This window comes from Pagrus pagrus (genome assembly GCF_965226575.1).
Source record: "Pagrus pagrus genome assembly, chromosome: 12".
NCBI classification, from domain to species: Eukaryota; Metazoa; Chordata; class Actinopteri; order Spariformes; family Sparidae; genus Pagrus; species Pagrus pagrus.
This window is the reverse complement of record NC_140196.1, coordinates 23,724,231-23,749,388: the sequence shown is the minus strand read 5'-3', so window position 1 is coordinate 23,749,388 and position 25,158 is coordinate 23,724,231. Positions and strand designations below refer to the sequence as shown.

General features: G+C 43.0%; 1 protein-coding gene across 1 annotated transcript in view; it reads right to left on the bottom strand.

Annotated features, from left to right (window-relative positions):
* Positions 1–445: 445 nt before the first annotated feature.
* rem2 (RAS (RAD and GEM)-like GTP binding 2) overlaps positions 446–25,158 on the bottom strand; it is a 32,412-nt gene continuing 7,699 nt past the window's right edge. The window contains exons 4-5 of the mRNA XM_084369091.1: positions 13,796–13,973; positions 446–2,008 (exon numbers count right to left, since the gene is read on the bottom strand). Of these exons, the coding sequence (XP_084225217.1) occupies positions 1,680–2,008; positions 13,796–13,973 (507 nt within the window). The 3' untranslated portion in view covers positions 446–1,679. The remainder of the gene's footprint in view (positions 2,009–13,795; positions 13,974–25,158) is intronic.

Genomic DNA, 25,158 nt, shown 5'->3' with positions numbered 1-25,158 from the left:
CGACATCTGAGCTTCCCACCCCGAGTGTGAAAATGGCTACCATGTGAGCTTTGGGGGTTCGCCATAGACCAAGACCATCAACTGTCACCTGAGACACATTTTGTTTTTACATTCTCATCATTTAGCAGGTAACTTAACAGTTCTCCCAAACGTCATGTGATCTGCATGAATCTTAAAGTCTGGACAGTTATATATTGCTTTGTCTTGGATCATATTCTCCCTGATCTGATCTATTCTCATCCTGAGATTTAGTTTCAGCCGCAGAGCGTCGACATTGAATCTTTCTTGCTGCTTGGACCTAAATGGAACAACTGTCCTGAGAGGCCGTCTCACAGTCTGTCTGGAGCTAATGTGAGTCATCCGATGACCTGTCGCGCCGTCCCTCAAACTAGTAACGACTGTGCTGACACATTCATTTCATGAAAAAAAAAGGACAAGACACACATTCAGGATGTCAAACAAAAATGAATTTATTCTCGGTGGAAAGACAAGAGTGCGGTGACAAACGAGTGAGCGTGTGTCAGTACGTTTGACGAAATATCCGAACAACGTTTCCAGAACGTTCTAATTTGGGTCACCTGTGTGGCCAGCCCCCACAGAATCCAGTCTTAACACACATAATAATGCCGGTGGGTATAAAGAGAAAAATGAAAAACATCAAACAGCCACAGGTAGATTAGGTTTTCTCTCGTTTGTCCTCCTGTGCTTTCGAGAACATCCCGGTGTTCTGTGACTCAGAAGCCTCATTGAAGAGAAGTTCAGTCTGGTCGTCGATGCTAACGTCTTATTCCTTATGGCCCCTTTGACCTTTTGTTTACTTTCGCTCCACATCTGACGGTAAAGGGTTCCTTGTGCTGACAGCTCGTGCAGCCTTCTGCGAGAATATGGCTTGGGTGCTGATGTTTGTATCCTTGTATAAAAATCACAGATGAACGAATGCAGTCGGTGGCGGTATCATCAAACACTTCGGTAAACCGGTACTGGACACAAAAGGTGGACGCAGTTGTGAAGACTGTGGCTTAGAAAATGCACAGAGAAGGAGCTTTTTTTTTTAATAAATAAAGGGTTTTGCCTTCAAGATGGCATCGCTAGACACACTAGCTAGATTGTGCATTAGCTATCGGCCACTGAGGCACAGTCAGTATCATGTAACTGTAGAACCTACAGGGTCAAGTCTTAGATCGTCTACTCAGCATGCTATAAAACAGGGTTTACAATAGCTATACATTAGATTGCTATCAGTCTCTACATAATCAGTGCGTGCTACTTAGTTGTGTGTTTATTTGTGACACCCCCCCCCCACCTCCCGCTTCTAATTAGCATCTTGAAGTGACTCCATCCGCTGTCACTGATTTTCTCTCTCCTGCTCTCATCAGGAAAATGCCACGGCTCTCCCTCCGTCTGTGTTTGTCTGTTTTTCTCTGCAGCCCGGCCTCCTCGTTGGAGAACCTCAGTGCTGTGTTCCAGGCTCATGTAGGCTCCCGCTTCCTCCCTTTCCCCTCCACCATTTCTCTCCTTCCACCTCGCTCATGTGAGTCTCCTCCTCTTCTTTAATCACCTGCTCCTCCTCCTCACCTCCATTTTCACCCTCTTCTCCTCCTCCAACTCTTCCACCTCCCCCTTCAATCTGTTGTGTGTGTACATGTGTGGAAGTGTGTCTCTTTGCCTGCGTGTGTGTGTCACAGTGCGCTGAGGTCGTGGCAGGAGCGGGACTTCTGGCGGAGGATCTTGCTGCCCCGGTGGCGGCTCATCTCCCTGTAGCGGCCCCGATCACGGTCCCGGTCTCGCCCGTACGAGCGCGGTACCAGCCCCGCCAGGAAGCGCTTCGCCCGGCTGGTCAGGCTCTCCCTGCGGCCCGAACCGGGGTCGCCGTCGGTCCAGCCGGGGCCCACGCAGTCGCCCCTCGCAGCCCGGACTGCGGCCTCCAACAGCTCGTTGGTCCCGTGGTCCAGGGAGGCGGAGAGCTCCATGTAGACGCAGTCGAACATCATGGCGCTGGATTGGGCCTCTGGTGAGAGAGAGGGAGATTTAAGAAATGGTCGTATGGCGTACATTTTAAATAACTGAGGCTTCACACAGTGGCATCTGGGAAAAGCAATTAGTGGCAGCCGTTTGAAATGTAATGACATAAGATCAAACCAGCAAACCATCGACAGCTTGTTTACGACCCAGCTGCCGCGTGATGTGTATCACCAGCAGGTAATACCTCTGCATCGACAGCTCCCGCCCTGCTGTTTGAGAGACTCTGTTCGACTCCTTAACTGTTAATTTGCCACTTGTTCTGCACCAAATTGTGACAAATGGAGTCAATCTGCAGCATCTCACTTTGTGGGGAGGAGACACTGCTCTCTGTTTACTGTGGCTTTTTAATCTTGTCTGATAGCCGTGACAGTGGAGGAGAAACAATCAATATAAGTGAAATGTTTTTTGGGGGGACTGTGATTTATGACAATGGATACTAGAGAAAAACACGTCTGTAATCAAACTATAGATGTATCATCGTTTGTTTACATTCTGTATGATTGATATCAGCCATTAGATAGTCCTCTGTTGACCTTGGAAATAGTAGTTTGACACAACAATCCCCAGTTTGAGGTCTATTCTGGTGGAGTGGAAATGCATTTTCCATACATAATATCATACTATGTTTTATTTTTCATTATTAGTGTCCATTAAAGGTGCCATATGCAAGAATTGGCCACCTGTCAAATTCATACTCAAAACACATAGGGGGCAGCATATCATAGCTGGTTAACATGCTAACTTCAGTGGACAGACATTATAATGTCAAACTGTAATTTATTCACATTGTGTTGATGATTTTTGTAGAATTTTGAGCGTGTTCAACTTAAATTCTTACATATTGCCCCTTTAAACAGTGTTATGACAATATTTTCCCCTTGTAAATACATATTGCACTGAAGAGGTAACACAGGCTTATGTTTTAAACTGCTGTCATCTTCTTACACATTGAAATTTGTATTTATTAATGCACTTGTGTATTATTGAATATATCAAATGACATATACTCTATACATTGACATATATACCAATTATTGCAGTTTTTAATATATTGTAAAAAAAAGGACATGTTCTCTGTAAAACATATTATCTAATTAATTAAATAGTATAAGTATATATGAACATTGTATTATCAAACTACATTCATTCTTGAAGCAAAATGACAATAAATTGGCATGTATTGTCAAAGATACGTGGATTCCTTCCATATATTAAAATGTATTTTATATATGGAACATTATATTTTTAAGTCAACAGTATGTCAATATGTGCTTGTTTGGTACGGGGCTAACTAGCTTTTTTTCCCAGAGATTTCAACCATATCACACTTTTTGTAATTCAATTAATTTTGCTCAGTTGTCATGGAGACAGACCTGTCTACATATGTCTGAGCAACCTCCATCCCCTGATATGCACCACGTGATTCAGTTGTGAGCAAATTTTTAAAAAGGCTAGTACATGGACCTTGAATCGGCTTTGTTTTCTAAAAGTACAACTTACACAGGTCAAGAAAAGTGCTGCGGGTAAGATCACAAGAGCTCACGCCACCATATACTGCATCTGCAACTGAGCAAATGTCATCCGTTGATGAAGAGCGTGTAAGTAGTATGTGAAAATATGCAGATTTATAATAGGAGTTTGGTATCAACAGATTTTCAATCAAGCATTGACAGCAGAGACAAGGATTTGTTTTTCTATGGATTTTTCTAACCAATTTTCATCGCCTCTCTAATGTAACATCAAATATTCTTTCTTTCCCCATTTAAACTACAGTAATTACCCTGTATTGCTTTGTAATGTTTGTAAAATGAACATTCTGTGTATTCCGTTTGCAAATCGGTCATACCAACAGTTATAAATGAAAACAAAGAGCCAGAGCGAGCGGCAGTGAAGGCAGGATGGGGTTAATGTTGCCACAAGCTGAGTTGTTTAAGCTCAAATCTCTTGGCTGCAACACGAATGGGAAAATGGTGCCTATCTTGATGTGACTCCCCTGGATAAGGACAGGTGACTCAACGTGTTGTTGACAAGGCTCAGTATCTCAGCTAAAAGCGTCTGTTTGTTCCTGGTCAAACAAGCCTGGATGATAAGGAAAGCTGACAGATAGAGATCACTCTGCAACAAATGGGATTCATTGTCAGCTCAAATACTATTTTCTTTTCTACTATTGCCACTGCACTGCTCAGAGACAGCATCTTGTGAGCAGCTATGTGCAGAGAAGGCTTCTGAGGTTTGTTATTAGTATTCATAACTGTATAAAACTTAAAACTGCATGAATTTAAAATGACATCAAAGTGTTGGCAGCTGGAAGAGGTCGCAGCCATAGACGGATTTTGCATTTGTTTCAGAGATTTTCTTTTTTTCTACACTGACCTTGATTCTTTGTCTATTTAGAAAATTGATTTGAGGTACGCTATAATACTCTGAAAGTACAACATCTACCTGCAAGAGGCTAAAAATACAGAACAAGAGCAAAGCAAATAAAAGATAAGCACTTAAAAACTTTACTAAAGAATAATATCAGGAAAAACAAGCCCAAGCAGACGAGAATGTTATTTAAATTAAACATACTCATACATAATCTACTGAGCAGACAAGATGTTTTTTTTTTCCATTATTTTATTATTTTCTGCTGCAAATCAGAATTGCAAACAAAGAATTAAAGCTGTCTTTGAGACAAGGTGAACATTAAAATAAAAACCCACTGTCAGATGTAAATTTGTGTTCCGTTATGCACCAACTTTGACCCACTGTACCTACTGTTTTATGCATGAGCAGTGCAATGGAGGGTTACTATGGGTAGTTCACTATGTTCATGTTTATTCACGTCCAGGTAATATGTTCCTGTAAAACCTGTCCATCAGTTGTTTGGTTGCCCTTTGTGTTTTACAATAAACGGCACCACTGTGATGTTGTCACTTCTGGGTAGACAACTGACACTTCATGATGGGAGTTCTGAGATGTGTGAAATCGGCAAACCCAGTTTGGAAAATAACAATATGTTCATGTTAAGGTTGCTGCAGTGTCTAAGTTTCCCCACTGACTAATAAGATCAGACAACACCGGCAATATACATCATTTTTTTCTAAGAGGCCCTATCTGTAGGGCGCTGTGTTAATTGACTGTTACTAAAAAAAGCATTTAACTGGCGAAACACACGTTGACTTTTATTTTGAAGTAGGATACTCGCAGGAAATACAAAGTGTTCAATGAGTGTAGCTACCGCTCATCAAAAATGTGTCTACAAACTGTCATTTTCGGCATTGTTTGACAGCAGTTCATTTTTAAATATGTCTGAGCAACTGTTCGATGAAGAGCATCTGGTGACAGGCTGCACACCTCCAACTTCTCAGTGAGGTAACCAACTCTCTCTCCCTCATTAACGTTATCCGGTTCCCTATTAGCATCGGGTTTAAATCCAAAATATTGCCACGTCATTTTTGCTTTTGACAACAATGTGACTCCTGCTCCACTGTGCTGCTGCTCTGCTGCTGGCATCGTACAATTAAGTACCGATTAAAAAAGCAAAACGACCGTGTGTGCCCGCTCAACGTGTAACACCGGGAACACCGAGTACCGCGGCAAGCCTAGTTCATGTATGGTTAGATATGACCATCTTAAGTCGAGGTCCTCTCACTAACCCTTTCCCGAAGCTTCCCACCACATGTTCCATCCAGTTTGCTCTGTTGTCATGGCGATAGTTCTATTGACATAGGACTGAGCAAACTCCATCTGCTGATCGAGACAATGTGAAGCTACAGAAAAAAAATCAGCAGTTCATAAGCTACACATCAGTGTGATTTACTAAATACTCGTGCCAGGTTATTAAATCTAGTTAAAACCTTGTTAATAATCTGAACTACGGTCATTGTAACCTGTTAATCCTTCTTTTTATTGTGTGGCTGTATTTGGGAGGCATCAACCTAATGAATGTGCCGGTGTTACACAGGTATTACATAAAACAGAGGCAGATTTGATCATGTTGTGATAAAGCAGCCGCACAGCAGCTGTTGACCCACAACAGTGTCACCTAATGGAGGGTGAGGTAAGGGAGGGAGGACAAAAAACAAATCCCAAACCAGATCAACAAGGCTTATCCTAATACCTGCGCGGCTGATTGAATTGAACTTAGTCTTCATGACCTGTCAGAGGAGAGTTTGGGAAATTAAATTGGAGATGTGAGAGAGAGAGGCGGAAAACAGAGGGAGGAGGAGAGCAGAGAAGAGTTGTGAGGACAAGGAAAGGAGAGAAAATGAGAGGAGAGGAAACAGTGAGAGGAGATGAGGAGAGGAGAGAAGGAAACAAGAGAAGAGGAAACAACAAAAGGAGATGGAGCAAGGAGAGGAGAGGAAATGGGGGAAGGAAATTAGGAGCAGAGAGGACGAAACAAGAGACAAAAGGAAAGGAAACAAGGAGAGGAGGAACAAAGAGAGGAGAGGAAACAGGAACAACAGAAGAGAGAAGTGGAGAGGAGAATAGAGGAGTCAAGGTGATGAGGAGAGGAAATGAGAAAATGAGAGGAGAGGAAACAATGAAAGGTGATGAGGAGAGGAAAGAAGGAAATGAGAGAAAAGGCAACAAGAAAAGGAGGAGACAAGGAGAGGAAAGGAAAGGAAACAAGATGAAGAGAGAAGAGGAGTGGACAAGAATCAAGGGAACAACAGAAGAGGAGTGTATAAAGGAAAAGGTCAAGTCAAGGAGATGAGAGGAGAGAAGGAAATGAGAAGAACAAGAGGAAACAACAAAAGGAGAGGAAAACAAGGAGAGGAGAGGATTTGGGGTAAGGAAATGAGGAGGCGAGAGGAACAGACGTGAGACCAGAATAGAGGAAACAATGCGATTGAACAAAGAAGCAAGCAAAGGAGAGGAGAAGAGAGGAGTCAAGGAGATGAGGAGAGGACAGGAAATTAGAAGAAATAAGGAGAGGAGATGAAGAGAGGAGAGGAAACAAGGAAACAACAGACAAAGAGCACAGGATGGGAGAAGAAACGAGGACAGCAAACAAGGAGGAGAGAGGAGGAAACGAGAGGAGGCGAGACGAGATGAGAGGAGAGGAGCGGAGGGGAGGTGAGGCGAGAGGAAAGGAGGGAGAGGTTCACCCAAAGGTCACTCACCTGTCTGCTGACAGAGAGACAGAAAACAAGGGAGGGAAGAAGAGGCAGACAGACTGAGAGAGGCATGGAGACAAACAGGAAGAAACATGAGTCACAAAGACAAGGAGGGGGAGATGCTGAAAGGAGATGACAGGCAAGATGGCAGATTGAAATGAGCAAGCAGGAGGAGAGGAGGGAGACAGAAGGAGACAGACGGACAGACAGAGGGAGGGGACAGACAGAAAGAGTGTTGACTAAGCAAACTGAGCCAGAGTGCATATTAATCAAAGCCCAGAGGAGCCGGGCCATGCCACGGCCATATTGAGCAAATGATGAATACGTTCCCAGTGTGACAGTGTGTGCATCACTGTGTGTGTGTGTGTGTGTGTGTGTGTGTGTGTGTGTGTGTGTGTGTGTGTCGTGTAAAGGATGGGCACAGATGTAGCAAAGGGGGGGAAGGTGAGACATAGCAGAATAAAAGTGTCACTGTACATGCCATAAATAGACTTTATGACTTCAGCACTCTGAGCCCTGGGTTCTTTAAGGAGGATGTTATACCCAGTCAGCCTCCTCTGTCAGGCTCACATATCAGAGAGGATACATGTGGGCTGTCCAGAGACAACATAACAACATCCTTGTCAGGCGCCGCGGGAGCAGAGATGGGGCATTTCCATATCGCTGACCACATCGCAGCTCCTGGGTTGTTCTCTTTTCATAAGGAGAGAATATGCTGAGTATGGGCATCTCTCATTATTCCCCCCTCGCCTCCCTCGCGCCCTCTTCCACCCGTGTCATTAAGTATACACCGAGGCTGAGGCCGAACTTGAGTCGACAGCGATGTGCAGGCACCGATGTGAGCAGATTTTACACTTGCTGCCTCTGTTTCACTTGCAAAACAAAGCAAAGTAAACAAGATTTGACCTCAGACTGTAGTTTCTACACTTCCACACACACACACACACACACACACACACACATCTCTGTTGTTACGTCCTTATGAGAACTTCACACCGACTGTACGCTTTCCCTTCGGACCCAGACGCACCAAACCGACATCAAAGAACCAGCCGAGATGAAGGCTGACTGTTGCGTCGCCTCACATCACCTGTGTCTCAAAAAAGCTGCACTTGAACGCACCACAAAGACAAACAGCCAACTAGATCGTACGTTATGTGCCCGGCTGAGAGGAAACAGAGAGGACAGACTCAGGATTGTGGATATTCAAACAGCAACATTCGCCTGTAATCTTCACATCACTCTCTCTGATAAAGCCACTTCTAATCGAGAAGATGTCGATTAAAATGTTGCAAACGGGACTAAACCCTGGGATAAAGCGTCTGTGCACTGAGAGAAAAAACGCTTGCACGTGCGTCTCATCTCTATGAGGATACCTTGACAACGGTTTCTGAATGATCGATAATGACTCTGCTGTTTACTATCCGTTTGTTTATGTTTGACATCGGGACATCAGAGCAAGAAGGATGTGTGTGCATGACATGATGCATAGGAGACAACAGTGAATATTAACGCCTAGGCCAGAAGAAAGAAAAAGAGCGATGGTGACGTCACCAAAAGGTGCTGCCGCTCAGAAAAAAGCGCCTAAAAAAAAAAAGTCCCAAGTAACTCTGTTAACATTGTGAAACGGTGCAGTTTAGGTAGGTTTAGGCATCAAAAGACTATAGACTTATTTGTTAGGTTTAGGAAAAGATCATGATTTTGGTCACAGTAAGTACAATAACTACATGATGACTTGATTAATTATTTAACTGCAAGTAAGCAAAGATCAATGGACAATGTTGGGATAGATGGGCGGGTCACTCCTTTACACGGGAAGCTGAGGTTAAAGCAATGCTGTTTTAACTCACCCATGACTTCTTCCTCTTTCCTGAATATCCTACAACTGTCAGAAGAAATGGAAATACGAAGCTGCCGTGCACTGAGCCAATCTCTTTACAATCTTTTGTATACTAATTAGGTAGGGTTAACGACTTCCTGGGCCACAACCCTGACTTGAACATTAGCATCCTTTGTGTGTCATGTTTCTGGCCCTTCCTTTTAGCCCTACTTCAGCTGGACTCTGGAGGAATATATCTGGCACTTCAGCTTTAAAGATCATCTTCTTTGACTCTCTGCTATTTTGTGATGCTGGTTCACTTTGCCAGCCTCGCTGCTTTGCTGGGGTTTTATATGGCGGTTTAATGAGAGCTGTGGGTCTCGCACTGAAAAACCAAAAGAAAGAGATCAAAGTAACATGTAAAGAAAGAGTGGAAAGAATGTGGGTCATCGGAGGGTTCGGCTTGACGAGCAGTCTTTTCACATTACAGCGATTGGTTTGACTCAGCGGCAACATCGGAAATGTTTAAAAATTAAATACTGAGTCAAGTGACGGCAGATTACACTGCTGTCTGGACTAGATTCTTGTAAAGAGACACTATTTAGACTTTTATTTTAGCTGGAAGCTGGGTTCATCCCTGGTCACCGACAAAACACACTGCTCTCGGGACCAGCAGCGGTTAATGGAGGTGATTTATTGGCTAATTTGTGAATAGGCACTAAAAACTCAGAATCTGACTGAATAGGCAGGTGAGGATCGTCTTTCATTAGAGCGACAGAATAATCTCTTTCACACAGGCAAAGGAAAGACATGGAGACGGATTATAAGAGGTAAACATCACCTCGCTGAAGTACGGAGGAACCGATGCATTGATGTAACACTCGCTGTATAGCAAAAATATCCTCAGTCTGAACGTCTGCAAACTCAAAGTGGTTCTTTCAAGGACAACAAAACAAGCCCCTCTCTCCCCCAACCCCACGTCTCCTCACAACCGAGACTCCCTTTCATACATCCACCCTTCCCTCCATCACCCCTCTTCTCCTCGCCCCTTTTATCGCAGTCGTCGCTTTGAAACGGCCTCGCAGACATCAGGCGGCGAGAAGACGGGAGAGAAATGAGGCCGTGCGGCGGCCGCGTGCGCGTCGTGCACGTGCGGTGAGCACAAACATACATAAAGATAGTAAGAGCAGCGGCCCTCTGTAAGAGGGAGATAATCCAAACAGAGATATGCCATCTGGACAAAAACAAAACAGCAAAACATAAAACGGAGGAGCTGAGGGACATGGAGAGATGGAGGCCCTCCAGAGGATTAGATAGGGGAGGATAAGGTGATGTTTGTGTCAGCAGCGAAATGTGTCCTCAGATTTGACGAATGAGACTAAATGAGCACTACGAGCGCTCTGAAATTAGAGATGACCGTGACGTTTTGAATTTATGCACCATGTAGACCGTGAATACCAGTTCAGATCAAGGTCAAACTGTGCTGTCAGTCTCCCCTCCCTCTCACACACAGTCACTCTGCACCCACTGTCTGAAACATTAATGGGATTCAGACAATGGGACGGCCTGCCAGTGCTGCATGAAAAATTCACTCACAAAGTCCAGCGAAACTATAACCTGCCTGTGGTCTGATCTCTGTTCAGTGGAGTTTTTTTGTCAAGCATCACTAAATGGATCCGGTTCAGCACTGTGTCTTTCTTCTTCAGCGAGTTTGTTTTGCCAAGCTCCAGCTTCAGTGTGGCGAGCCAAAATATGACAGAAAGTGATTTTTACTAGAGTAATGTGAGCGCTTACATTCACAGTCTTATTCATTTTGCTTTGAGAATTGTTGCATCAAAACAACACATGCCCATAAAAATATCCCCATGGACTTCTTACTGTGTATCTATTTTACTGCACTAAATTACATAATTTATCAACAATGATCAACCAAAAAATACACCGCACAGAAAACCATTTAAAGTGTACTCTTGGTATTTATCACCGTCAGTGTTTAATAGGGGAAACTTTGGCAGCAGTTGCAGCCTTGAGCCTACTGAATGTCGACCACCCTGTATGTAGATGATCACTTTTTTCTTTGTACCAATTTATGATTGTAAGATTTTCAATAATCTCATGGCAGATTATTCTGGAATCAGTTTTTGTCCAGTTGAGCATCTACACTATCCTTCAAAATACAGGTGTATTAAACCTGAAATTATTTGGCACGTCATTTAATTTATAACGACGATTGGGTGATTCATGTCGGTCAGTTAGCTTGCTAACATTAGCTTCGTCGTACAAAGGACATCTGAGGCTACACTGTAAATTTTAAAAGTTGACTTTACTTTAAAAAAGTCAGGAAACTATTACATAAAATAAAATAAATGTAAGTTGTATGAGCTAAAAAGTTTTAACAACTTAAAATTTAACAACTTAATTATTACACTTTTCTTACTTACTCTGTTTTATCAATGTTTTTGTAAGTAGAGTCACTTTTGTCAGATTGTACAGTGTAATGTAAATGTTATGTTGTGATTATCTGGTCATGAACTGAAGTTAACAAATTAACAAATAACTATAATACAATTGTAATTTGCTGGGGACACGTCTGGACCAGATTTATGGCAATCCATCCAACATACTGTATGTTGAGACACTTTGCTTCAAACCATATATGTCAACCTGCTGGGCAGACATTACCAGCAACATCAGGTTTCAGGTTTTCTATGCTCGAAAAAAAAAAATGTTTCATGATAATCCATACAATGTTTGTCGAGCTGTTTCCATCTGGACCAAACTGACTGACCGACCCTGCGGCCCCACTGCAGGCATGGCTAAAATCACTATCCTGTTTGGCTTCATGGTAGGTAGATTGGCTAGTACACTGCAGATTTTGCTCCATTTGTGGATTTCTTCTTGTGCATCATTGTCAAAAAGCGTAATTACAGCCTGTGTAATCCAATGGTAAACCAATAAAGCCAAAGCCATGGAGGTAAGTAGCATTAATAGACAGTCTATATTTCCACCCTTTTACAGCAATAACAAATGATGGTATTTTCTTCCCATGAGGAGTTTACCAACCGGGCATTTATCCCTGGATATCGTACACTGAAGAAATTGATTAAGCTAATCAAAGATAAATCCCCCAAGAGTCTCTCTAATGGAGACGTTGTCAGCTTGGGGGAAGATTTATGGCAAAAATACCAGAGCAGAGAGACGGATGAGCCAACACAGAGGAAGACAGAAAGAGGGTAAATAGAAGGTAAAGATGAGTAAATGCACAGAGCACACTACCATTGTTCTCTAGGGAAAGATGTGTGTGTCTGTGTGTGTGTGTGTGTGTGTGTGTGTGTGTGTGTGTGTGTGTGTGTGTTCCTACATTTGTATTATGGGCACTGAGGCACTGTTATCCATTATAAAAAGCAGAAAAAAGCATCACGATCTATTGGATCAGTGTAATCGCAAGTTTTTTCATTCGAGATGTTGCGTTTGGTGAGCTGCTTGAGAGGCAGTTGAAAGAAGCGAACATTGGAGTCCATTTCAAATGTTTCTGGTGTGTTTCTGTTCTTGCATCATTCACACAGCAGCCTGGCGTCTGTTCATCATAGCTGGTGTCTGGGCAGAAGCAAACTAATCATTTGCCAAGCCCAGCACCCAATGGTTTTGCTATGCCTGTCAAGCTTCCATTCTCGAATTGCACATACAGTGTGCAGTTTATAATGATAACGGGGGCGGTTTTGTCACAATGGGTCTCGCTAACTAATCAAGCTAACGTCGACTCCTTGACATCAGTCTTTGGCTGAATTTTTTACGTTGTTTTTAAATAAGGACCCAGTAAAAGGGGTCTTTAATAGAGAGCCAAAGTAAACCCTGAACTTCGGGTATCTTTTTAAAGGACTAAAATCTAGCTGACATTTCTAAGACGCTAACAAAAATCCAGACATGGAACATTTCTTAACAGTCTGCAGTGTGGCTAGCTTTATATGCCAATAAAAAGACAGTAGTTTTGTCAAAAACACTTCATGGCTAGCTAACAGAGGTGAGTTGACGAGCGAGTCAAGGGTTAGCTAGTTACCAAACGTAGCTGTGTGTAGCCTAATAACAGAAGACTGAGAAAAACAGAGATTACAGCTACAATTGTTGGATAAATTGCTTGAGAAGAAACGTTGTGTATTGAGTTTCGAAATGAAGTTACAATGATGTGAATACAGCGCCCATTGCCTTAATTTAGCAAAGCTACTGGAACAGACGCTAGCGTCATGACTTTGGCTGTATATGACCATGATGGCTAGATTTTATTTGACAAAAAGATTACGTTCTAGCCTGTGGTGGTCCACGTAAAAGACAGACTGTTTTTATATTTAACTGTAGAGTTAACTTTGGTAGTAAAGTAAGTTTGAAAGCAAAAACGTGAGACCGAACATTATAACATAACTCCCTGCTGCTAGCTTGCGAACTTGGACAGGCAGGAAAGAGTTTAGATTGAGATTTGTGGAACATTGCTGCTAGCATAGCGTAGCCAGGGCTAGCTTCTCCAGAATAGGGAACAACTATGCAGCCTGTATCCCCACAAAACGTAGTCAGCCATAGCCATGGAAGTAACACTTGGATAGGATACGACTGTAGATAGCGAGGACAGTTAGTCAGATATATTCCTTGCATTTGTGCTTGTGTTTTGGTTTTGGAAAGGCTTACAAAAAATTCACCACTCTCCATACTATACAGAGTACCTCTCCAACTTTATCCACACGCTTGACAGATCTGCCACGCCGAGTTATGGGTTGCTACGCTATTATTGGATAATTGCTGTTAGGCCGAGAGGTTCAGCAAACGGCTAATTGACCCCGTTCCTCCCTCTACCTACCCTCTGAGCTGATTTCACGGGAGCGGACAAGGTCACTCTTGTTGCCCACCAGGATGATTGGTGTGTGTGGCTGGGACTCCCTGAGGAGGAGGCGGAGCTGGGCGGTGCGATGGAAACTTCGCCTGTCAGTCACCGAGAAGACCAGGATGCACACATCACACTGCAGAGTGGACAGGTCCTGGGGATACAAAGACACAAACACATTAATAAGACAGCACCTCAGTGGAGGAGACTAGTACCAACTACATAAAGGACAGATCCAGTGACAGCTGAATAGGTGTGGGATGTCAGATAGCTGCGACACGTCACACAAGATCCGTTACAAGGCGTTTACAGAGTGGCAATTTCTCCTTGGACAGCATTTATAAACTCCACCTCGTGTCCTTGTTTTGTTGTGCTGGAGCTTAGCCATTCAAAGGATGTCAGTGCCAACGCCGGGCAGGCAGCACTCAAGTTTTTATCACTGTCCCATGAGAGTACGCAGAGGAGACTTTGCTCAACTTGACTGTACGCATGTCACGCTTCACTTTGAATCTCCTGACCCTTTTAGCGGCGACCACTAACATCCCGTCGGGGCTTCCTGTCACAGAGGCTCAATTAGCCCGAGTGGCTCTAGCAGAAACAGCAGCTTGGAACTGCCTGAGACCATCGTTGTCCTCGCTCGCTTTCTCTCCCTGATTCTGTCAGCTACGTTTACGTTGGACTGAAGGTGGTTCAGGGGTGCAAAATGGGTCATGACAAGGTCCTCCTGGCTGTAACTTGGATGAACTTAAGTTTCAATATCCAGGGAGCATTCATGGGCAAATTCCTCCCAGTAGATCTCACTGACCTCATTATGTTTTACAGCGCCCAAATAATAATGTCTTGTCAATATTGCATTAGTCAAAGGTTTGCTAATTTGATGTGTGATATTAGATGTAGGGACTTAGTGAGTATAATTCCCTGTGGTTGTTAACTGCAAAGTAATCCAATTTTGGATTTAAGTCTAAAGCCTGTGGTCATGTGGATTCGGTATGCACCATTTGTGTCACATAGCATTAAAGCTTTTTAGGTGATTCACTGTCTTTGTTCAACCTTTTACCACGTGGTTCCTAGTATTCCCCCTACAGCTGCACTAATAAATATATTCATATGAACCAACCCGCCAAGAATTAACACACAAAAAGTTCTCCTCAGCCCCGTGGAGCTTTTTAGCCTCTATCAGCTTTTTGTTTTGTTTTTTAAGCGCCCAAAACTTGACTGTCTGTGTCGGTCAGACCGCCTCTATCGATCCCGCACCAGGCAGCTGTTGTTCTATGATAAAGAGACGGAAAACAGACAATGACAGCAACTAGCTGGTTCACTCAGGCGAGCACTCAGCTGCTAAACAGCCAGACGACCAAAAAACAGGTGGAAATGTCTGAATATTACCATTTTAATTAATGAATATTGAATGAATACTCATACAAATAAACACTAACATCGTCTGCCGGATGTCTAAACAAGCAACTGTTTGCTAACACATTAGCTGAAAAAACTTTAAGATGATAATTTGTCAATGTCAGCCCGTCCTCATCAAAAATGACCATGTAGGTCCACTATGAAAGCAGCTTATTGTGACCAATATACTGAAGTTATATAAGTAACATGGTTATTTTAAGCCAAACCACAATGTTTTCCCAAACCTAACCAAACTGTGAGCCTATGAGGAAGGTCTGGTTGGCCAGGTCATGTGTTTTTTGGGAGTAACTGGCAATACCTATTTAGTCTTTCAGGTATGAGGATGTGTTGGTCAGTGTTGTGTTTACTGCCTCCTCCACTGCAAAATTAGATATGGAAATGTGTTCACTCTGGTTGACAGCCTCATATTTCATCTGCTTCATCCAGAGTCTTAGTGATTCAGCAGAACTAGGATGTGTTTTTATGTCCGGAACATAGAATTGCAAAAAATATTACAAGTCTTGTGCATTTTCTACACACTTGCCTTCTAATCCACCATCACAATATGGATATTATTGGAAGCATTGGCATCTTCACTGTACTTAAAGACGGTTGATAATGTAACTCCAGGCAAATGTGGTAAGATATTTGATCTTAACTTTGACAGGCACAATCCATACAAACTATTTCTCTCCAGACCAAACAGTGTTATATCAGTCAAGTCCAGTTGTCAGTGAAATAGAGACCCAGTATAGAATCAGAAGACATACGGGAGAAATTGTTTTATATTCAGATGGAGTTCTTACAGTGAAGCACATCTTTTAAATGAAATCTGAAGTATTTCCACTGTGTCGACAGTATTTCTCCTGTTGAGCAACACCAGAAAATAAACTTTATATCAGAGTCTTGAGCCCAGAAGCTTTTACTTCAGTTAACTGCGAAAAATGCTGAGAGGGAATTGGTTAAAATTTTATCTGAGGGCTGATTTGAGCTTTAATCTATCACTTTAAATCGTATTATTTCTAAACAAAACCCCATGCTGTAGGACAGCAAACACAATCAAGTTGTATTTGAAGTGGAAATAGGACTCAGCTGCACACAGTGGTGACTAAATCAATATGAAAACACGTTTTTCCTGCCAGATAACCCAATCTGCCTGCTAGCTTTGGACTGCATGTCGTCTCTGTGTGTGTGTGAGTACGCGGCTGCCCTTGCCCTACATCCACACCGCCCTGAAGGTAAATTCCTGCCCTCCAGAGAGTTTCAGACGCTTGAAAAATTCATATTGTCTCACGCGGCCAAGTAGTATCGGATCAGACCCCGGAGCAGGAAATTCATGGGGAGCCCCTTGGCACTCTGTCTGTTTGACGGAGCACAGGAAAAGACAGGGAGCGGAGAAAGGAGGAGGAGGGGGGGAGGCTTTGGCGTGGAAGGCGGCTCCGCCACCTGTCACTGTCTGATTTAGGGATGAGGATGAAGAATGGAAAGAAGACAGAGAGAGACAAACCGAACGAGAGAGAGCGGGAGACTAATCTTTGTAAGCAAAGGAGGACATACACAGAGTGGACATCGATTAGGAGACTGATGGAGCGCCTCAGGGGGAAAACGGTGACCAAGTAAATACACCTCTCTGTCAGACAGAGGCAGAGCAGTGCAGGACGGTGCCAGCTCTCCCCCTCTCTCAGTCTTTCCTTCTCTAGATTAAGCAGCTCCTCTCCGTCCACAGAGAGCCGGCCATCTGTCAATACCTACTCCCCCCAATACACACACACACACACACACACACACACACACACACACACACACACTCGCATGGACTTACACGTAGATACAGAAGCCAAGTCTACACGCAGTAATATTCAAATCACAGATACACACAGCTCATTCAGCATTCAGGGAAATATTAATGACATCATGTAAATAACAAAGAACTCGTCTGACGAGGATGAAATATGGATGCTTTGTGAGGTTTCACGCTTCCTGTACACACACCACCTTAATGCACGCCATGGCCAAAAGTGTGTGGACGCAGTCTACATACGACATTGTACTTTTGGTCTGACTTTTTAAATCAAAGTTAAATCAGTGGTGGTTATTTTACATGTGAGATTTCTGCCTGTGATGCTTCGCCTGCGCTCTTCTCTCTGGTCTGAAGTGGGTGGAATTAGATTGGAAAAAGGTGATTTCACCTACACTGATTAGCAATATTTGAATTAAAGTGTGATGATGATGTTTGTTGATGTTGAACCACACCAACACAGTCCTGATGAAGGAGATCTCTGGAGTTTTTAAGTGTTAAACTAATAATAGAAATTACCTCGCAATGATTGAATTGACATTTAGCATTTTCAGGGGCTTTAACGCTACAGCATACTAGGGCTGGGCAATATGTATTATATGTATCATTATGGTGATTTGAGAATATGTATCTTCTTGAGTTTTGGATATTGTTATATCACGATATGACATAAGTTGAGTCTCTTCCTGGTTTTAAAGGCTGCATTACAGCAAAGTGATGTCATTTTCACTGCTCTAACACTTGCCTTTACCCTCTTAGTCATTATATCCACATAACTGATGATAATTTATCAAAAATCCCATCGTGTTTATATTTTCTCAAAGTACCAACAGTCATTCCTACAATGTTGTTGTTGCTTTTGAGGAGATTTCAAAATATCGAGTTAACACACACACATTAGGGTTACCATAGCCCTGGTATCGCAAGACCAGCAGCCTGTCAGGCCTAAACATTGTGGATTTTTAAAGACAATTAATTTAAAAAAACAAAAAAACGAAAATGTGTTACACAAGGAGCAAACTCCTGTCAGGAAGAACTAAGCGAAGAGGCTGAATGTGTAATGTTAGCGAGTGTGCAGTCGAGAGAGAGTGAGAAAGTGTGTGTGTGACAGTAGTTTACAGTAACATTACAGTGAATGTAACAGTGCAGTGTGTGTACAGTTGAATAAGTTAATAAATGCTTCAGCTCCTTAAAAAAAAAGCCAGGCCGTGTCTTGCTTGCAACCTACTTATTAAAGTTAAAGCTGCTGTATACGACATTCAGCAACATCTGGTGACTACAACATCTGCAGTAAAAAAATCACAATATTGGTAACAGCTAATTAACTATCATGCCGACTCTAGCCTGGGACATTATGTACCCATCTAGTTATTTGCACTTCAAGGAGAAGAAAAAACAGCCTCGGGTCAAGTTGGAGCAAGTTGTTTGCTGCTATATTAATATTTAAAATTGAACAATAGAACCTTTAAGGAGGGTTAGCCATGGAGTTACCCAGGCTCACTTAAGGTGGACTGACCTTTAAGGTGGACCAGATGTTCTCGTTTAAGTGAAAACCCCTTCTCTGACTCTCTGACATATCGACTTTTTGTATCAAAGTTAGAAATTCCAGTATCAAAACAACGCTACAGCTTACAGCCTGTATCAATGCAAAACAGTATTGATCCAAGAACCAGAGGCATACAGTCCAAACAACATATCAAAACGAGGGAGGAATCACTAAAAAGCCTTCATGATAGTGCCTGAATCACTAAAAAGGTAATCATTTAAAAAAAAGCCAATATGTTGCAACCATTATGTCTTCATTAGTGCTCCAGACGTGAGCAACCAGTCATTTTCTTTTTCCTGCAAAAAAATATTCTTTGAGTTGCTTTGTGAGAGATGTTGACTGGCCTGTCCGACCTCGAGCCAAACACCTTTTGCAACATCATCCAACATCAGTGCCCAAGTTGAATAAACTCTCTGAATGGGAGCAAATCCCAACAACCAGGTTACAAACTCTGGTGGGACGTCTTCCCAGGAGAGTGGAGGCTTTCATAACAGCAGATTTATGCTCATGGCTATGAAATGATACGTTCAACAATCCTATATGGCAGTAATGTTCAGGTTTCCACCCATAGTGCTCTAATACTGCAGTATATGTGAACATTTTCCACATACGGAGGTAGAGCTCCTCATACTCACATTATTACACTGAAATAAGTTCACGACTGTCTTAACGACGCCTGATTTGTATTCAAAGCGACACGTACATTGCTGGCTCTGTATTGTAATTATGAATAAATAATAGCTTTATTTTTGGTGGAGGATTGTTGCTTTGGGCTACATCCTAGTGTGCCTCTGCCAAACGCCTCGTGTTTATGTCCATCATTTATTTATGACCGTGTATCGTTATCTGTCTTACTAATGGCTTTAGTTTCAAGAAGCATACCACGAGTGCTGAATTTCCGAGGCAGGAAATGTTACACAAACTCGTGATGTAAACAAAATAATGCATCTTATGTCTATGTCGGTCGAGCCGTTCTTACCCCCCTGCTGCTGCTTCTCACTCTGATTGAACGCGGTCCAATGGGGCAACGTATCAGGCCTTCAAACAGCATGATAAGTATCATTTTCACAGTCCAACAGGCCGGTCTCTTCTACTAATAAAAAGGTTACAAACCAGCCTTCTAAGGATTCATTTTTCCCACAACTTCCTGTTTCTGGCGCGGATGAAGATAAGAAAAACACATCCAATAAAACCCGACAGGAAGCCATGGTTCTTAACCCTGTGTTTTTCTTTTTTTTATCACATGACGTTTCTCTTTGAAAAGGAGATTTATCATCGTCTGTGCAAGTCAGCGAGACGCTGCAGCTGAGTTAAAAGTTTGGTTAGAAAAACAACCTCTAACAAACCGCTGAACTGGAATGAACTTGTATTTTCATACGTTCACAAGCTCTCTATGCACACACATACGTTAACACGCACTCAAAGGCACACTCGCACCAACTTGCTAGAGCCGGGCACCACATCAGCAACCATTAACAGTGAGGACAATGAATCACTTATCAGACTTCATTTGCATAACGTGCCGTGGCTCTGCGAGCACTCAAACTATTATTCCTTCCAGTTGTGGAGGAAAAAAAAGGCAAAAACTACATACAAGAGCAAAGCAGCTTACGGCCTTTACATGGAAACAAAAGGTCAGACACATCCCCACCTGCTTGCACAAACAGTCGCTCACATGCACAGATAAATACATAGACGCTCGTGCTACCAGTTCGCTTTATCAAAAGCAAACACGTGTGCTTTGCACACATCGGATTCTTTGGCCTGGGTTCTATCTGTCTGACCGCCTGTCACAGCCAAATGAAAGAGCCGGCGGATCAATAAAGATGCAGGGGTGATGGATGAAGGAAGTGAAAGACAGACTGGAAAAGGGAGGAGAGGAGGGTGGCAGAGGCAAGAGGGAGGGACAGAAGAGCACCTTGCTCTTGAAGCTAAGTCAAAATCTGATAATAGGATGACGAAGCTTAGTGCAGACGGAATGATGAGTCGGTGGGTTTGCTCTTTCTTTCTCACGTACTTTCTGCTGCACAGAGACAACAGTTCCCCAAGGAAATATATTACAGAGGCCATCTGGCCTGCACTGGCTTGGACACACACACACACACACACACACACACACGTACACATGCGTAAGCACTGCGTAAGTCAAGTACCACTGACCACGGATGGCCACATCATCAGCAGACATCACAGCACAAACATTCTGTAGTGCACCATACAGACTATTGTTTGCCACGAACAGCATCCACCTCAATCACACATAATCACACAGGAGGGTGGTGCAGCGGGTGCCCCTGCATGACCCAGATTCAAGCTTTAATATGACGGCATGGAGGATGGAGCCTCCATCCTGCTGAAGTGTCCATTAGCAAATCCCAGAATCCCTACTGTACCAGGTTCAGGGATGCTGTTCTGTGGAGGACCTCTGACCTCTGTGGAGGGAGGATAAAAGAGGATTTCCCTCTAGGTCACAAGCATTAGCCCTCACCTTAACCCCAATCATTGGTAAAAACCTTTCAGAATATTATGAGGTTATGTTTAGTCAGAAATTAGTTCTTAACATTTCGTGGTGGTTCACTGTGTTTTAGCTTTATGCGTTAATGGACTTATAATTTTTAAAAAAAATGGTTCTACCAACAAAGTAGTTCTCTGACTAAGGAAATCAGGACCAATCAGGTTCTGCCTCTTTATTGTCCCACTGAGGTTGAAGCTCCTCGTGAATCATGACATAGTGCACCATCCAAAGTTTTAAAAGATGAAAACATATGATTATATTGAAGCCACTGTGACTGGCAGTAGCTGGGTTTCTGTCCAAATGTAACTGAAACTTAACCGATTTTCGAGAAAACTGGCAAAAAACATGCAAATGAATGTGTGTTTCCATTCTATAGTTGGCTCATCAACATAAGCAGTAGGTGGCGCCAATTCTCCCGCCCTTTGTGCTTCTGCCATAGCAGAAGAAGAAGATGTAACAAGCTGACGTGCCAGTCGCACCTTAAACAGTAAAAACAATGCGTAAGACATGATGGACATAATTACACCAACTTTTCCACCTCTACCTTACGTAAAAAAATTTTTTTTCAAATTTGTTCACATTTCCATTCAGGTGTTTGATGCAGAAATTAAAAATGTGAATTACAACAGATGTATAGAAACATACCTTCTGTTAGCGATGGCATTTAGGTTGAGCATTTTTTTGTCTTGTTTGAACACGAGGTAAAAATTACCAAAGCTCGATGTAAGCTGACAATTTTGACCATCATCAACTATCTTGCGAATGTCAGTTGCACAGCTCATGCTAACATTTACCGGCAAGATTAACGTCACAACACAGACACAGTTGAAAATGACTGTTTTGTTTTATCTTGCTTGACATGATGGAGCGTTTATTTTTCACCATAAGCTACAATGCTAGCTTCCTACTTGCAATTTCAACTCATGCTAATGTTTGTTTTTGTCATTATTAGCTCAAGTTAGAGTGAATACTTCACTCTTTTGATAATGCCAGTTAAATCAAAAATAGTATAGATGTGAGATGAATCCAGTTTTCAGTTAGGCTAGCTAGCTGACAGAGTTTGTTCAGCATCACATCATATTTTGGTGATGTGATGCTAACTTTACTCTGAGGCTAACTGAGTTTGTGTCCGTCTGTTACTTGTGTACATTAGACATACATTAAGTAATGACTGCATTGCATTATTGATGATAATAAAAACTTCAAACATAACCAAATGTCAAAAATCAGAACTCCTCCAGTAACTAATACATTGATGTTCTCTGTTAAAAACAAAGTAGACGTCCTAAGTAGAATTTTCTGTGACTCTTCAGTATTAGAAGATGCTTGATTCAATGCACCTGATGTAGGAAACTCCATCAGAATAGTAAAAGCTTTTCATGGTGTATACTTATCCCTTCAATACAAAGCAGCATTTGAGATTTTAACTTCAGCCTCTTTGTTTCTTGAGTTTGGTCCACAGTGTATTTTAGACAAACAAATTGAGTAATTACTCCCGGCGGACACTAAAGCAAACAAACTGTGTAGGTATAATAGCTTATATGGATTAGAAAAAGACATGAGAAACTGTAAACAGTCCAGAACGACTCTAACAAGGCTGCAAAACAGCAAAACAGGAAGGAGAAAAAATGTCCAGGGAGGAATAACTCCCTGGACACAACTGCAAAATCTGTCCCTGTTCCAAGAAATGGATGGTGGAACGATGTTTTCCTTCCCTCCTAATAGAGCAAAAGAATGTGGTCAAGCAGCAATTATCTTCTTCCAAATTACATCCTGGACTTTTTCTCTAATTTGCCGTAACACAATAAAGCCTCGTGTCCTCCTGGGCAGCAGCAAACTCTCCTCACCACACACTGAGAAACACAAACATATACATAACTGGCCTACTTTTATTCCAGGCCTCAGGCTGTACCTTTTTGTTGTCTTTAATAAATATTTCAATTTAAAAATATCAATTAATAATGGAAACTCAGAGCTCGGAATATATTCGGACGCACAGGCGCTGAGACGGACAAACTCACATTAAAGGGTGAGAGGGCCCTCTGGTCGTCAGTGACCTCAATCTCCCACTTGGTTCCCTACGTACAGAACCCAGTTTGCTGTTTAAGAGATATATTACACAACCAATGTCAGTCTAAAGGCGAAGGACAGCCTGGGCTGGCTAGGTCAAGGCCAAGTGTGCCAGCGTTTCTATTTTAGGCGCACGGATGACTTATTTAAAACATCCAACCCCCGTGACTTCGACAACACTCACAACGTCCCAGCATCTGGCGGAGCAGACTCTGTGCATATGTATGCTGGCATGTTTTACACATCTGACATTGCTGCTGCAGCGTGTGCGCGAACACAGTCGCGCGCCTGTCCCCACAGTCACTATATATTTAGGTGTTCGTGCACCCACAGTAAGCTCTACCTGCAGTTTGTTGTGCACCGCTCCCTGCACTGCAGTTGAGAAAATTACAGCTCAAGCTCGACCTTTGTGTGTCAATCAGCTGTGAGCAAGAAAGCACTTGGAGGAACAATTGCTGAATGTGAATGTAACAGTTTTTCCTCGTTTCTGGCAGTTTGTATTGCAGGCGAATGATGAGGCGCTGACTGGGCTGGACACGGAGCCGATGGAGCCCCCGGAGCCAACGCCGTCGGATGCTGACTGTACTAGCATGATCTTATGCGCGAGTGAGTGATTAAGTCAGCCCTGCATGCATGTGCGTATGTGAGAGTGCATGTGTGTGTCTTTGCATGTTGCTATGGCAACTTGGGTGTAGGCTGGGGTGCCCCACGGAGAGCACTTGCAGCTTGCTACAAGGCCAGAAGCCTTGCCTCTTGGGACTGACAGTTTACACTGTGCCAGCTAAAGGCCGTGACACTTTATTAGTTAGCTGGACAACATCTGTCTCAACACCTGGGCCTCTGTGTGAAAGTGTGTAACTCTATATGTATGTGTGTTTTCGGCACGAGTACAAAAAAAGCACAAAAACATGAGCATGAATTGGCGGATGATCCGGGATGCTATCCAGTCCTCTCTGCCTCCCCCCACTTCTGTGGGCCCTGGAGTTATTCCAAGCTTCCCGCTGGCCTGCGTCTGTTGCTTCAGCCTTAATGCCCTGCCTTGTATTTACACGCACAGAATAACAAATGTAATTAACTCTCAGCTAGATTCAACCATGGCAGAAAAGGGCCAGTGGAGAGAGAGAGAGAGAGAGAGGCGAGCAAACGCACACACACACACAAAAACAGAAAAGCCGACGGAGAGAGTGAATGGACAGGGAGATTTGGAGATGATGACAGCTGCGCCGAGAAAGGGCAAAACAAAATTGTGGGGTGAGAGAGGAGGAGGAGAGAGCTCGCAGAGAAAGTGAGGATGTGAAGAAATGAGACTAGCTTTCAGTGGAGTTCCCCAGAGCCAAATGTAGCTGCGTGTGAATAATTTAACCTTAAGGGGGGAGCCTCTGAAGACCGAGTGGACATCAGGAGTAAGATGCATCAGGGACGATCCACCCTACACACTAATTACAGCGCCCTCCCATTCCATCACATTATTAATAGGCCATTAATTACTGCATGCTCTTTGATTCCGAATAATGTAATCAGTGTCACAAGGAGCTTTGTGACAAGCTGTTATTGCTCTCCGCCGCTGCCTGCTGCAGCTCCAGTCCGTCCGGCTCAAAAATCATCGCCACAGGCTCGCGTTAACTCACTGGCACTGCGCCGCTCAAAAGGTTGATGATGCGTAGCCGCAGCAATTTTAGCCCCTCGCCGAAATATTCCCGTTAACTGCAGATTTGAATTGAAACAAGTAAGGTTAACAAGAAACTGATTTCCACTTTTACGCTTGAGAGAACTTCAGAAAGCTCAAGTACAGTGAGCACAGCTGCTGCCGCCGGATACTCGGAATCGCACAAAAGCAAAGGCACGAACACACTCTTTCCACTCGAACCAACACAAATAGTTTGCCCATCACAGAAAAAGAGCAAATTCCTTTTTTCCATTTCTCAAGTACAGGCAAAGGATGTTAGAACCAGAGGAAGTTAAAGCTGGCTTAGAGAGCAGGAGGTCACCGGAGCACAGACAGACAGGGACTAGGT